The 13,934-nt window shown below is 39.1% G+C and overlaps 1 protein-coding gene across 8 annotated transcripts in view; it reads right to left on the bottom strand.

Annotated features, from left to right (window-relative positions):
• The window catches only part of cfap54 (cilia and flagella associated 54), a 30,665-nt gene extending 16,731 nt beyond the window's left edge, over window positions 1-13,934 (bottom strand). For 3 of the 8 annotated variants that reach the window (XR_003742599.1, XM_028955494.1, XM_028955496.1), the window contains exons 1-34: window positions 13,091-13,931; window positions 12,771-12,876; window positions 12,544-12,687; window positions 12,271-12,439; window positions 12,083-12,141; window positions 11,454-11,597; window positions 10,391-10,504; window positions 10,219-10,311; window positions 9,501-9,693; window positions 8,244-8,342; window positions 8,035-8,147; window positions 7,429-7,537; window positions 7,199-7,290; window positions 6,695-6,832; window positions 6,460-6,610; window positions 6,280-6,350; window positions 5,998-6,123; window positions 5,752-5,890; window positions 5,481-5,596; window positions 5,156-5,320; window positions 4,658-4,750; window positions 4,378-4,563; window positions 3,718-3,854; window positions 3,436-3,583; window positions 3,058-3,213; window positions 2,832-2,954; window positions 2,559-2,669; window positions 2,221-2,338; window positions 1,851-1,922; window positions 1,641-1,767; window positions 1,403-1,502; window positions 1,217-1,305; window positions 923-1,120; window positions 313-485 (exon numbers count right to left, since the gene is read on the bottom strand). Coding sequence is in view for 5 of the 8 variants with exons in the window: in XM_028955494.1 (XP_028811327.1) it covers window positions 313-485; window positions 923-1,120; window positions 1,217-1,305; window positions 1,403-1,502; window positions 1,641-1,767; window positions 1,851-1,922; window positions 2,221-2,338; window positions 2,559-2,669; window positions 2,832-2,954; window positions 3,058-3,213; window positions 3,436-3,583; window positions 3,718-3,854; window positions 4,378-4,563; window positions 4,658-4,750; window positions 5,156-5,320; window positions 5,481-5,596; window positions 5,752-5,890; window positions 5,998-6,123; window positions 6,280-6,350; window positions 6,460-6,610; window positions 6,695-6,832; window positions 7,199-7,290; window positions 7,429-7,537; window positions 8,035-8,147; window positions 8,244-8,342; window positions 9,501-9,693; window positions 10,219-10,311; window positions 10,391-10,504; window positions 11,454-11,597; window positions 12,083-12,141; window positions 12,271-12,439; window positions 12,544-12,687; window positions 12,771-12,876; window positions 13,091-13,239 (4,321 nt within the window). In the remaining 3 variants the exon portion in view is untranslated. Of the gene's footprint in view, window positions 1-312; window positions 486-922; window positions 1,121-1,216; window positions 1,306-1,402; window positions 1,503-1,640; window positions 1,768-1,850; window positions 1,923-2,220; window positions 2,339-2,558; window positions 2,670-2,831; window positions 2,955-3,057; window positions 3,214-3,435; window positions 3,584-3,717; window positions 3,855-4,377; window positions 4,564-4,657; window positions 4,751-5,155; window positions 5,321-5,480; window positions 5,597-5,751; window positions 5,891-5,997; window positions 6,124-6,279; window positions 6,351-6,459; window positions 6,611-6,694; window positions 6,833-7,198; window positions 7,291-7,428; window positions 7,538-8,034; window positions 8,148-8,243; window positions 8,343-9,500; window positions 9,694-10,218; window positions 10,312-10,390; window positions 10,505-11,453; window positions 11,598-12,082; window positions 12,142-12,270; window positions 12,440-12,543; window positions 12,688-12,770; window positions 12,877-13,090 lie in introns of those variants that run through there. The other 5 variants (XR_003742600.1, XR_003742601.1, XM_028955495.1 and 2 more) reach the window with 4 other exon arrangements.

Here is a 13,934-nt window from a genome sequence, read left to right as displayed (position 1 = left end):
GTTAGCATGTTAATCAACTATCTCAAGTACTGGCAAATACACACAACAGCGTGTCTCCCTCAACCCTGTATTGAATATACAGGCACAAGTGCAAATAAATAAATTGCTGCTAGATTTAAAAGTTGTTGGTGAAAAAAATCAGTTGATAATCAGGAGTATTTATTTATTAGACGCTTAGAAGCCATTTTCTTATAAGAAATGTAGATACCTTTCTTGTGAAATAGTGCCCCCAATTGGTTTGGGTGTAAACTTTTACACATTGTTCCTTGAAAAGCAAAGTTGTTACATACAGCTTGATGTAGAGTGACTCACTCTGTAAGTATTCGCTGGACTTGTTCATCTTAGTATTGGATTTAGCCTGGGGTCTATATTTTGGGGCTTCTGCTGGAAGGCTGGCGAATCTTCCAGACTGGGGCATGGTTTTCCACTTCAAAAGGATACCAGTGCAACTCAGTGAGAAAAAAGATGATGGGAGTTGGTTGTAGCTGCAAACAGGAGCAGACATAGATTAGTAATTCAGTTTCCAGCAGGGCCAATGTTTTACACGTCTTTTAAACAACATTTTAAACATGACAAGACAACATTTAAGAGTTCACTGTTGATTGCAAATTTGGTTGTTTTTCAGTTATAAAAATATTAAAATACTAATATTTCTAAAAACTTAAAGGCCAAAGTTTACTTTTGCAGAGTTTTGTATTTTTATTTTTGGGAAATTTGTATTAAAGCCTATATTTTTCATTTAATGCTAGTATTGTCACTGTGGTTTTTGTGCATACACATTATCTGTTCCAACCGCACCCTAAAGAAAAATTTAAACCTCAAAGTAATATGACAGTATGAATTGTAATAATGAAAATGCATATAAGCCATATTCAATCAATCGAGAAAGCTCTGGTGAGTATAATCTCTTCAATGACTGTACCAAAGCTCTGTTCTGTTGTCTTGATTGTAATGCAGACTGTGATATAGGTGGCCTAGGTGGGCGTGGGCCAGACTGAGGTTGAGGTGGCAGCGCCAATGGCACTCGTCGGCGCAGACCTGCCTAGGATGACGGCGGCGGCGCCACTTCTGAACCAATGGAAACAACTTGAACAGCAGTGTATCCACTGCCATTTGCTCTCTGATAAAAAAAAAAGTTTATGGTAATATTGCCATAAATATATATACACAGACAGTAAAAAGAATGAAAAACAAACAAATTAATTAATGGGTGTACATTTTAGTTGGCTCATCTTCCTTGAGAGCAGACAACAAAATCTTCTTCTGATTCTTCTCATTAGTCTTTGAGGTCTGGGCCTTTGGACTCTGCAAAATCAAGTAAATCAATTACACCTAATTGATTTACTTTTTGCAAATTCAATAGCCAGACATGAAAGGCATCTACAGGAAAATCAAAGCTTACCTTTTTATTGTCGTACTCAATAACAGATGTGGTGAACTCTTTTAGCTCTTTTTTGTTAGAAGTCCTTGTCAGTTTAACCCCAGTCAGATTCTTATCTCGCCTGTTAGAGTCCACATGGTAAATATTTTTTGAACCAGACCTGTTTTTTTGTTAATCTCATTTACTTCCCCTGCCATTGTCCAAATTGCTTTTACAACACTATATAAATACTGTAGAGCAAACAAACATCTGCACACACCTGCTTAGCCAGCTGAAGACATCCTGCTCCCACTGCAGCAGAAGTTGCTGCTGATTCTCTCTTAGAGCTCTCTGAAACAGGAGGACAGTGAGCTCCAAGAAGCACAGCTCCCCTCTGACCTTCATCACTGCTCAAACAAGTAAAATGAAAACAAACGCAATGACGTGATGTTCAAATGGGATCTGGGTGTCTGATGCTGCTTGATGGTACCTTCTTTGAAGGCCAGTTTCAGGGGCTGGACTTCTACCACACTATACAGGACAGCAGGCTCAGTGTTCGTATCTATAGACAATACATTTATTGCATATTTGTATTGCATAATATTTGTCATGAACAGTTAAAAAGGTTTGAACCACCAATTTTACAGTAAGGTTCCTGCTATGACTGCATGATGGCAATCTAGGAAGACAAGAAAATGCCTCCTCTGTTGCACATGAAGTCAGTCTGTAGAAGTGTCTCTACATACCTGAATTTTATTATGACAATAACTAATGTAAGTCCTAATGTAAGAATGAAGTTACATTATCATTGACACAAACGGCAGATCAAGCATCCACATGAATTTGAAGCCAGTAGTTACCTCTATTCCAGGGCCCACTGTGCAGCGACGTGACTCCTCTGTTGGTCAGAACTTCCAGGGCTTTGAGCTGTACTTCTAGCTCTGCATTTACTGGTAGACTCAGACTCCTCTTCTCTCCCTGCACACACACACAAACACTAACTCTAATCTGTACTCTAATCTTTAAACTAACTAAGCGCATATCCTGAACTGATCCCAGATTGGTTCTATAAAAACATGTTATTTTAAGGATTTTTTGATATAAGAGTCCTTTTTTTTCCTTTGTCAAAATTTATATAATATAGTACATAATATATGTACATATGCACATACTAATGATACAGTATTTGTTAACATACAATGTCTTGCTTCACAGATGGTTCTGTCAATTCTGTCATTTCTTGCAAAAGTCTCTTTCCCTGTTCAATCACTGCCACAGCCATAGAGTCCTCTTTAAAGTGGTGTAGGCCCTGGGTACACAAAACAGAAATCATATTTTTCATTTTATTTAACGCAGACAAGTGCGGACAAGTGCTAGGAGTGTGAACTACACACCATGACACACTTTGACACTAATCAGTGGTGTGTGTTCTCAGATTGATTCTTCAAGACTATATGTTTAAAAACTTTACCTTGGCTATATAATAAGTGATAGCTGCCACCATGTGATGCAGAGCCTTTGCTGTGGCATTAGGTCTTTTTTCTTTCAGCACATCACAAATCTCCAGCAGAACCAACAGGCACTTCATCAGTGTCTGCACCATTGAAGAGATAGAAAACTCACATGTTTTTTCACTGCCTTGCTAATCATTGTCTTTCATAACACACTGAGAAGCACTTAAAATTACATTCCGTCACCTGCACAACAGCCTCGGACTGGATGTGGTGATACAGGAAGGGAACCAACAGCCCATAACACTGAACTACAGCTTGCAGGGCGCCACTGTGGTCGTTGAGCCACAGAGCCAGATCCATGGCCACCATCACATGTTCACTCTCAGCCAGCCTGGCCTTCTGTAAGGGACAACAAGGGGACATAGTTCAGTGACAGTGTCCTTTATTACATAACCACAGAGTTACAGAATACTGATCACCATGGGGTATAATTGTGCCTAAATTAGTAGAAACACTGGAAGAAACATTATGAGTTATTAGTATTAGTTATTAGTTGAATTCATTTACATTTCACATACAAGTGGAAATGCTGTAGCGGAAGGGATGGAGAGACATTTGTACCTGTTTCCAGATGAGTGGGCCCTCGTCACAGAGAGAGTTGCAGTACAGCACCAACTCCTGAACATGTATGTCCGTTTGTATGAAGATACATGAGAAGAATAGCTGCTGCAAATGTGCAGAGGAGAGATGCAAGATCTCCATTCTCAGCCTAATGAAAAAAGGTGTTAGGGTCCGACCGAAAGTCATTCAGTTATTATAGTCTAATTTTACCTATTTAAGATGCCACACCAAAGGAAAGCGCTGAATAAAACAGTTTGTAATCATTTGCTCAGTGTCACTGGCCTGATTGGAGATAGTCCCTCCATGTTGAATGCAGGAGCATCATTGTCACTTGATGGTGTGGTGGGGTGAGTGAAGTGGCTCCAAATCTCACTGCATGCTCTCATAGCCAGCACAGGTTGGGCAGTCTGATATGCTGCCTGAACAATAAAACAAATATATTTTTTTTTTCTGAAAACTTAACTGTTGCAACTATTTCTACAGTGCATGGAATAAAATATTCCTCACACATAACTGGTGAAGTAAAGTAATATGACTTTTAACTACAATTATTCAATTTGGATGCACAAGGGATTAAAATCGGCTGATTTTCAACCTGATCAGACAGATTGACCGGTCAGTCTAACATATCTCACATCTGCGCACAGACCCACATCACAGTGAGAACGCATACAGAATTAAAATGATGAGGCCCCATTTAGGACAGAAGCCGAGCCAAATTTGCAAGAAAAGATTAGCAATTTCTTCTGTATGATGATATGCTATGAAACATGTGAGACACATTTTCTATGCGTGAAAGATTGAACCACAGTATAGCTTGCTAGGGCGGTCAAAATACAGTATGTGAGAGAATCCGGTAAGCATTTTGCGCACCACGGAGGTATGGCAAAGTGACAAAGGGCATACAATTATGTTCTCATTGACACTAGTTATCATTCTTACCTGTGCAAGGTATGCCCAAGAGTTCAGTAAGGGTAATGGCAGGGATGCCAATATTGGCTTGGTACTTTTACCAATGGTGCCACCCACCAGATTGCCCTGGGCATCGTAGGCTGCTACTGAAAAGATGTAATTCTGGTGACACTGTAGACCCTCAACAGAAAGCAGACACTCCCCTACAGAAGGTATCTGATGGAAATTAGACATTGAATCACATTTTACTTTTTACAATGACCTATTTGAGCTGAAATGTACACATAGAAAATAAAACTTTCAAACTCACCATGTCTCCTGTGCCAATCAGTTGGCAATCTCCCAGTCTAACTTTCATGTCATTGCCCTCTACCTTTCGTCCGAATATCTGGTACCAGGAAACCTGCATCACAGACAAGAAGTGTGGAACAAAGTTTGAGTTATTGTATTTTTCTGTTAATATTTTTGAAACTAATGTGATTGCTTAATCATTACACATGCCTATCATATAAATTGTCTTTCATTCCTGTTTACATGTTCTCTTTCGTCCCTAAGCTACTTCTCTTCACATTGACAAATAAATGTGTCACAATGTCTTATTCTTGCAGATAGATATAAAAAAATTTAAAGCATCTATGACAACAGTACATTTTTTAAACTACATTTTTAAATAATTTTTTAACAACTACGTTTTTCACACTGTCACCCTGTCACAATATCTAGCCATATATATTATGCATATTAAAAAATTTCTAGCCATATGTAATATTTTAGATCATATTAGGCCTAACACAGCAGATTTTAGTACCTGATCCTCCAAGGCATAGGATGCAGGTTTGAAGACCATGGTGTGGTTGGAGCGAGACTGCAGGACTGGAGGTGGAGGTGCTTTACTCTTCTCTTCTGCTGCAGCACTGCAAGTAAACAGCCTCTTCTCATCCTGCTCTGCTTTCTCCAACAACAACACAACCTGCTAAGCATCCGACAAAAAGAGGTGCTGTTAGACAGGAGGAATTCAATAGACTGCATCAATACCTTGGCCATGTTTCTGCGTTTTTTTTTTAAATTTTGTTACTAACAATTATCGGTGAATCTGGTTAATTCTTACTAATGTGTGAGAGAATTAAGGTTACCTCAAGTAGGTCCTGTGTATTTCTCTGATCATTTCTATAAGAAAGCAGAGCCTTCTGAGTCAAGAAGAGTGCTCTGGAGATCTTGTTCTTCCCAATCCTCTCCAGAAGTACAGTTTCTGTGTACAGGGAAATTATTAAGGCACAGGGTTCTGGAGTGCTTTTCTTGAAAGTAACATGTCCACTAAAACAGACTTAACATTTAAACCAATCAATGTGCATAGTTATTCAAAACTGCATTCCTCACCCCCACAAAGATGGGGCAGGGACTCACCTGGGGTGGTATTCTGCAGCTGGAGCTCAACTCTGTGCTGAAGCACTAGCAATTCCAGGTGTACGTCTTGTAAAAGGGAGAAGCTGAAGTTGGCTGGTTCCCCCCCACCAAATGAAGTTCTATCAAACTTTCCATATTTCTGGCAGTAAAATATTGTAATGGAAAATATATTGCAGTATTCACATTCTTCACATTAATAATTCCATAAATTAGTTGTCTGTGAAAAGGTAATGAGTGTCCACACACATGCATGAAGACCTTATCAACAATAGCTGATCCATCTGAAGGCAAAAACCTGGTCCTGCCACGTGAGAGGGCCTCTATTCCTTTCTCGAGGACATCCCTTGCAATCTGCAGCTGCTCATTAGGGGACTTTCATTACACACACACACACACACACACACACACACACACACACACACACACATATACACACTTAGATCACAGAGCACTTCCTCAACCTGGATTAATTAGTAATTTTGGTTGGTTTGAGCTTTGAGACAGAATTGGAGTTCCCAGTGGACTTACCATTAAACTTATGGATGACGTGCTGTGCTTATCTACTGATGTGCAGTCCAGGCTACTGTCTTCAGTTGTGGCTACAGAGTAAAGAGGAAATGCTATATAATGCTAGCAAATAAATGTAAGCAAAAAATACACATGACTTATCGAAAAGTGCAATGCTCTCCTAATTTTGTCCGACTGCACCTGTTCTTCTCCCATAATGGAGTGGACTGCTGGCACTGTTTTCCAGGACTGTGGCAAGTCTGAATGTCACCTCCGCTGCCAGCCATGGGTCAGTTTCCACCAAATTACACATATAGGCCACTTCATTCAGCATTAATAAGATCTTTAACCACTGCATCCAAAAATATTAAGCAATAATTATGATTCAACAATTATTTTTCTGGAATCTCAGTGAGCTCATTGGTGAGGTGACCACCTTATCATGCTCCTTCTTCTTGCCTAGGTAATAAACAGGACATTGGTGGCTTTCCTGACGTTTCTGGAACAGCGGTTTACATTTGGACCACAGAAAAAGAATAATGTCCACCACTAGATCCCCATCTGGCTGTATATCCTGAACACACAAATAGAAAACATTATATGCTAGAGTGGTACTTACACTTAAGAAATCAACAGACAAGTTCAGGGCCATGCACAGATACTTTCCACCTTCATGGAAGGGGACATGTTCCACTACATCTCTTCTACGGAGTGAGCATTGATTTTATTATCCTATTTGTTAAAACTTTTGAGAATGAATAATATGTTTCCCTAACATTTCTAATCATTTGATCATGTGGTCCAAATATTTGCCTACATGTAATTCTGTCTGTACATTTAGACTAACTTATTATGAGCTACATTTTTTTTTTCAAATTTGCACCACCACCACACTAACACAAGCTCTAAAATTAAAACTACCCTGTAAAAATATACAGACCTGTTGAGATGTGCATACACTGACATGCAGAGCCTGAACCAAACTTAGAATTTCAGAGGGTCCAATTTTCACTTTCAGCTGCTTGGTATTCTCTGTGTGCACAAAAACCACACTACTGTCACAAAGCATCATCTGCAACTTTACAACAAAATGATATACTTGATTGACTATTATCAAGGTATCAAATGCATGCTTGATACACTGGCAAATACCACATAAAAAGGTGATACCATCTTTAGAGTTTGGTCTCTGGAATTTCCTTGGAGAGATCAGAGGTGCCACAGCTTCCAGCAGGGTCAGTTCTAACTCAGCCTTTCTGTAATTATCAGCTTTCATTTCCTTTCACATTGCAGATAAAAAAGCGTATTAAGGAAAGTAAAAAAAACAACACATTTCATAACCAGCAAAAATGAAAAATTAATATTATTGTTGGTTATAGAATTGGTATTAAAAATGTATTTTAAAATGGTTTTATTCATAGTTTTGAATCATGCAAAAGGTAGTTATTAATTATGCAAGATTTTATTTTAAGATTAAATTTTGATGTCATGGTCAGGTCCGTCCTGTGTCATGTTTCCTGATTGTTATCACCTGTGTATAATTGTATAAATCTATCCTGTTCATGTCTGTTCGCCATCAGGTCATTGTTTGGTTTAAACCCCTGTCGTCGTGCGTATGCGTCCTTCTTCCTCGCAATGTCCAGCCATCGTGACAGCTTATAATCGTGATGCAAAATTTAATTAACTGCCCAGTTCCACTGGGCATTGTATATATTGTATGAGGTGCTAGTACAAGAAACACTGGACACAACGAAAAAGATGATGGGAAAGGCTTACTGATAGGACTTGTTGAAGGCCATGTGACAGGTGTGAGAACATGTGCCACTGCTCATAGAGAAACAGCAGTTTTACAAATTTCACTGCAGCTTCTACTGAGATCTTATCCTCCCCTGTACAGGTTACAGACAGACAGGAAAATGTGGCAGCATGCCCTGGACCATGAACTTTATGAAAAATTATGAAAGGTTGTTAAAGAAATTATGTACCTGCTGCTGCCAGTTCCATTAGGGTCAAAGAGGTGCTGATTCCATTCACACAGGATGGAAGTCTACTGTTACAGATGCGATTTCTGGAGCTTCCATTACCTGCAAAAAATTAAGTCCTTACACAGAGCTTTATGTTTTAAGCACCAGATCATTTTGTGTGTATGGCATATCATGCAAAAAGGTGGGGCTGAGCATTTGTTTTGTGTCGCAGGAGAAGGAAAACCATTAAACCATTAAACAGTTGCTGCATTTATTGATTAAATTACAGTCAGCTGGGACATCCTGGGGAGAGAAGCTCTGGATGCCGTTTCTTCCCCATAGTGAAGACAAACGCAGCTGTTCATTTAATGTAATCGGGAAAGGACAATTAGCATTAATCTATATTAATTAGGTCCAGATCCAGAATTTTAGTTAAACTGTAACTTTTATACTCTTCATTCTCAGCCAGGATTACATAGGCCCACCTCTACCTATAGAAACTTCTGCCACTATTGTATTACATTATTTTTATATTACTGAAGACAAGCAATTAAGAACAGCAGGAGATAAACTAAAAAACAAAAACTTACACTGTCACTTTATGTTTGTGATGTTTTCTTTTTAATTGGTGCCAGATTGAAGAACCGTTTGGGGTATTATCTTGTTGTGAACACTTGTGTATAGATTCATGGATGAATCCTTGCAAAGAGAATAGTCACGATTTTCAAGTGTCTTAAGTACCTTAATTTGACTGATCAATTCCCCTGATTTATATGAACACCTGTTTTTACTTATAGTTTTATCTAGTTGTTTTATTAAGACATGCAATGTAGAGTACTATGAAGTACTAGACACCTCCCACTCCTGTAGTGTATGTAAACATCCATGTAAACACATTATATAACACATCAGTCTAATGACCGTTCCTGTAAATATTTAGTGAACATACAGCATGGTGAAGTACAGTCCATTGAATTCCACTGTTCAGATCACAATGGATAGAGCTCCATTCAGTGTTCTAACTCTCTACTGACAACACTGACAACATTATATATATATATAATACAAGCACACACACACACACACACACACACACACATATATATATATATAAATATATATAATATGAATTGTATTGTTGTAAGAGGTTTGAATTTTAGTTTTATATAAAAAAATACCATCTGTTATTGGCTCATATGTCATGGAGAATGCAATTGAGACACACTGAAAAGAATATATTTTCTGTTGGAATGCCATAATTAGTATGTGAGGTCCTACCAGACAGTAACCTGACACCAGCAAACAGAAGCTCCAGCATCACCTCCTGGATGTCAGGCTCTTTAGGGAGGCCAACTTGGAGCGGGCGGCGAGTGGTGTCCCACAGCGCTTCCATCATTGCCAGAAACTGAGCTGCATCGCCTTGAAACATCTCCATCAGAAGATGCTCTGTTGAATTACGAGGCCAGGGTACCTAAACAGAGGAAAAAAATAGTGATTAGGGAATTAGTGGTACTAATATAGAAATAAGTAATGGACAATTTACTAAACCAGTATCACCTACACTCCTTGCTATAGGTTTATTCCTGTACATATTTTGTCATGTCATTTCTCAGTATTCTGTAAAAAAAAGTCTGCAGCTGTCCAGCTTTCATGACTGACTAATGACGATTTACACGATGCATTTACAATATCCAGAGTGACTTACAATTAGTAGAGCCCCCCTGGAGCAACTCATGGTTAAGTGTCTTGCTCAAGACACAATGGTAGTAAGTTGGGTTTAAAGCTGAGAGTTTGCAGTCTTCTGGTTTATTTGCCAGTTTTTTTTTACCCACTAGGCTACTACCACCCTGAGAAAAAAGTATTGAGAAACAATGTGGACCATCAGAAGTGGAGTCTCTGAGAAAGTGACTGGTGGTGACTGGAGTGAAAGTCTGACTGAAAAGGCTGACAGATGGAAGAGTGGTAGGGTTACGTCATGATGTAAGGTTCTACTCACATTTTGGATCTCTTCAATCTGTTCACTCTTAAGAAGGCATTTGTATGTCCTCCGTGTTTCAAACACAGACCGTTTAAAAACCATCGCTGTAAGCTGTATACACACAGAACAAAATCAATATTAAGTGGCCATGATAACACGGTAAAAATACTTTGCTTATAATTTTATATACCTTCACAGAGGCCTCTTTGTAGGCTAGCTGGGACTCAACTGTAACTTCCGATCCACTCATTCTCTCAAGAGTTTCCAGGTCACTCATTTTCTTCAGAGCACGTCTTGCAAACACCTGTATGCAAAAGTAAAACAAGACAATCACAAACAGACATTTAACTTTCCTAAATCTCTGCTAATGGTGAAAGTCTATAGGAAACTACGAGACTGGTTTTCATTCTGATTTGAAGGCTTTGAATCCATAGAAACAATAATTAATAACAATTATTGGCAAATACATATTGCCATACATGCCACCACTAGATACATGCTTTTCTTCTTTAACACACATTTGTTTTAAAAGTACACTGATCTCTCATGAAAAAAGAAAATGATCTGGCAATTCGATACTGGATATACAGCATGCATTCACTGCGTCAATGAGTAAACTATTTCGTGAGATTATAACCACTACATACGGCTTCTCCAGTTCAGCCCACAGATTCTCAATGGTGTTAAGGTGGTGTGATGAATCCTAGTATTGTCATCCTGAAGTACTGTCCTGTTTTGGACAGTTCTTAACCCCAACTTCAGTCATTTCAGTGCAGTCATCTCCTTAGCTGTTTTATTTCCCTTCTGACTGAGCATTTGACTATATTTTACCATAGAAGGAATTAATTTTATGAATATAAATGAATATACTGAAACGTATTAATCGCTGCAGTAATTAACCAATCAATCAATTAGTTGGCAGGAACCCAATGGAAAACAAATAAGCAAGCATACAAAGCAACTTACCAAACACTTTATAAAAAAGCTTTTCCTTACAGAATGATATTACATAATATAGAATGTATAGCTAACCAAAGTTGTCCTCTACACCATTTGTATCCCAAAATTTACAGTGAGGGATTGTTTTGGTGAACTATATTATCAAGTATGGGTGGTAGTAGCCTAGCGGGTAACACACTCGCCTATGAACCAGAAGACCCAGAATCAAATCCCACTTACTACCATTGTGTCCCTGAGCAAGACACTTAACCCTAAGTTGCTCTGCTGATTGTAAAAAAACTGATGAGTCCCACCTCTGCCTCAGCACTGTGATGCTCTTCATAGTAACACTGGCACACAGCACAGTAGAGAGTGGCCCTCCAGGTAACGAAATGGGCATTCAGCAGCGGAATGGACACCTCCAGACAGACAGAAGCCCACAACAGGAACTCCAGAGCCTGCAAAAGATGCATGGCTGATGAAGCTATACACATACCACCACCTTTCAAACTAATGTTCCTCAGTGTGTAGATGCATTTAGTTTAATTCTCTCCTGTCATTTCAGGATGCCCTGTGTGGGAGGAGTCGGGTGAATTTCTGGCTCCACCTCCTGGCCATTGAGTCGCTCTTCCCTTTTATTTAAGGTGATCTGGTTTCAAGTTGAACCTTGGAGACAAATGACTAAGCCCCACCTACCACTTCTGACAGAAACAGGTGCAGGTGCCACTAGAAGACAGGAGCCTGTTTGCAGGCGCTGAGCTAAGGTGGCCACAAAGTAACCATTAACCAGCATTTACATTGAGAGCCTTTTTCTTTGTTTTTATACAGGTAATAAAATCTGGAAAACGTAGTGTTTATGGGCAGCAGTGCATCTCCACTGTTTGCTTGACCATAGAGAGGAAATTGACACACACACACACACACACACACACGCATGTTGTACCTGAGCAGACTGCTTTGAAGACATCAGGAATCTGCATATGTTGTAGATGTGTAATGAGCCTAAGAATGAAATTACAATTATGAATGATTATTTTAGTTATTAAATAAAATATTTCATTGTATTCTGTACTTTGAACTTTTTTTTTTTTTAAGAATCTGAAAGTGCAGAGTTCAAATGGCATCCAGCACCGTTGTAGAGAATCCAGAACAGCCGCTCATGGGGAAGCACAGCCTGCATCAAGATGCGCAGAAAACCCAGCAATCTGAGAAGCTTCTGCAGCCTGTCACGACTCAACTGCTCTCCCTTTTCTTTTTCCAAATAATATGAACACAGGATCTGGCCCTGCAGGGCGCGAAACTGAGACAGACATAACAAGTTTAAAGATGCGCAAAGACATGCACAAGTTAATGTGGGCAGTGTTTCAAAACCTACAGTAACAAATGAAGAGAAATTAAACTCACGGTAAGATTGGCTTGTTCGGTGTCAAAGCCATCTGGAAAGAAGGAGCTCTTCAGGTGATCAACATCTTTGACGTTTTCTATGTTGCTCGTGCACAGCTCTTGAAGGTGACGGCCATAGCCCTGCCACAGGGCAAGTTTGTGCAACTAAAAACAATGCAGAAGACTTTTCTGAGTGTAGCCCTGACGCTAAATACCGTGCCAGAAATAGAAAATGTGTACATTCTGACCTTGTTATTGTAGAGGAAATCTGCTGTTTGCAGCAGGTTCTGACTGAAGTAATGGGGTGGAAGTCGTGGTTTGTACTTGTTCCATATTTCAAAAACTTTTTTGGCCCTGCAAATTAGAAATATTCAAAGTACCCCCAATAGAGAAGCTTACTTCTTTTGTCAGAGGAAAGATTTCTCCCAATCTGGCAACCACCTGTCCAATAATATGTTCATCCCTCGCAATAATCGATTTATTCTTTCTAGTACATAATTTACGTAAGCACAATAAAAAAGCCCCTGCTGAGGGAAAAACAGTTAGCTTGTTAGCTCCGTATTCTTACCCTCTTGCATAAGCGTTGTGGTTTGTGTATGACGACTCCTTCAGGCGTTTAACATACGATTTAAATTCTTTTATATCAGCAGTGAATGCTAATACAACTGGGTTTTTCTTTTCGACTTTTCCGTAAAAAGACGCTGGCGGAGGATCCATACCCACAGACCGAAAAACCTTTTACAAGTTTACCTGTGGATGTCCTGGAAACGGTATTGCCAGATCATGGCAAAATATCGTGGCACAAAACAATTACTGCATATGCCCGAGGAAAATGTGCTTACGAGATCAACTATAAACTGCGCACAGTTAATCATGCATACAACGATTCTCTACCCGAAAAAGTGACACAAATTATTCTGTAAGTTACAGAATCAAGTTTTTGTTTTGAACTGAAATCATAAGGCCTGGCAACCCGGTCCAGTGAGGCATGTGCTCGTCATTACACTATTTTTCGTGTAGATGGCGCCATTGTTTTCTCATTTTAAGTATCGCTGCCAAGTGGCACGGTTTTCATTCTGTAATTCAATACTCTATTAAAATGATTTGATGACTGGGCCTACTTGCATATTTCCATCTTAAGTTTCATGGTGTTTGCTGGGTGCAGTTGATTATATGAATAGTACCGTTCTAGAGTTTAAGATTATTTTAAAATGTCCTAATTTTGGATGAGGAACAACTATTTAGTGCATTAAAAAGACACCAAATGAGTCCAGTCCAGACATTGTTCATGTTGTAAATGACTCTGGTAGCTGGCAATGGCTGTTAATAATGGATTTACTGCATACTGCAGTAAATCTTACTGCAGGAACTATTAGTCTTGAGAGTAAATTTTTTTATTGGTTATTAGAAAA

The sequence above is a fragment of the Denticeps clupeoides genome, chromosome 15, assembly GCF_900700375.1.
Source record: "Denticeps clupeoides chromosome 15, fDenClu1.1, whole genome shotgun sequence".
NCBI classification, from domain to species: Eukaryota; Metazoa; Chordata; class Actinopteri; order Clupeiformes; family Denticipitidae; genus Denticeps; species Denticeps clupeoides.
This window is presented reverse-complemented; position numbering and strand designations above follow the sequence as displayed.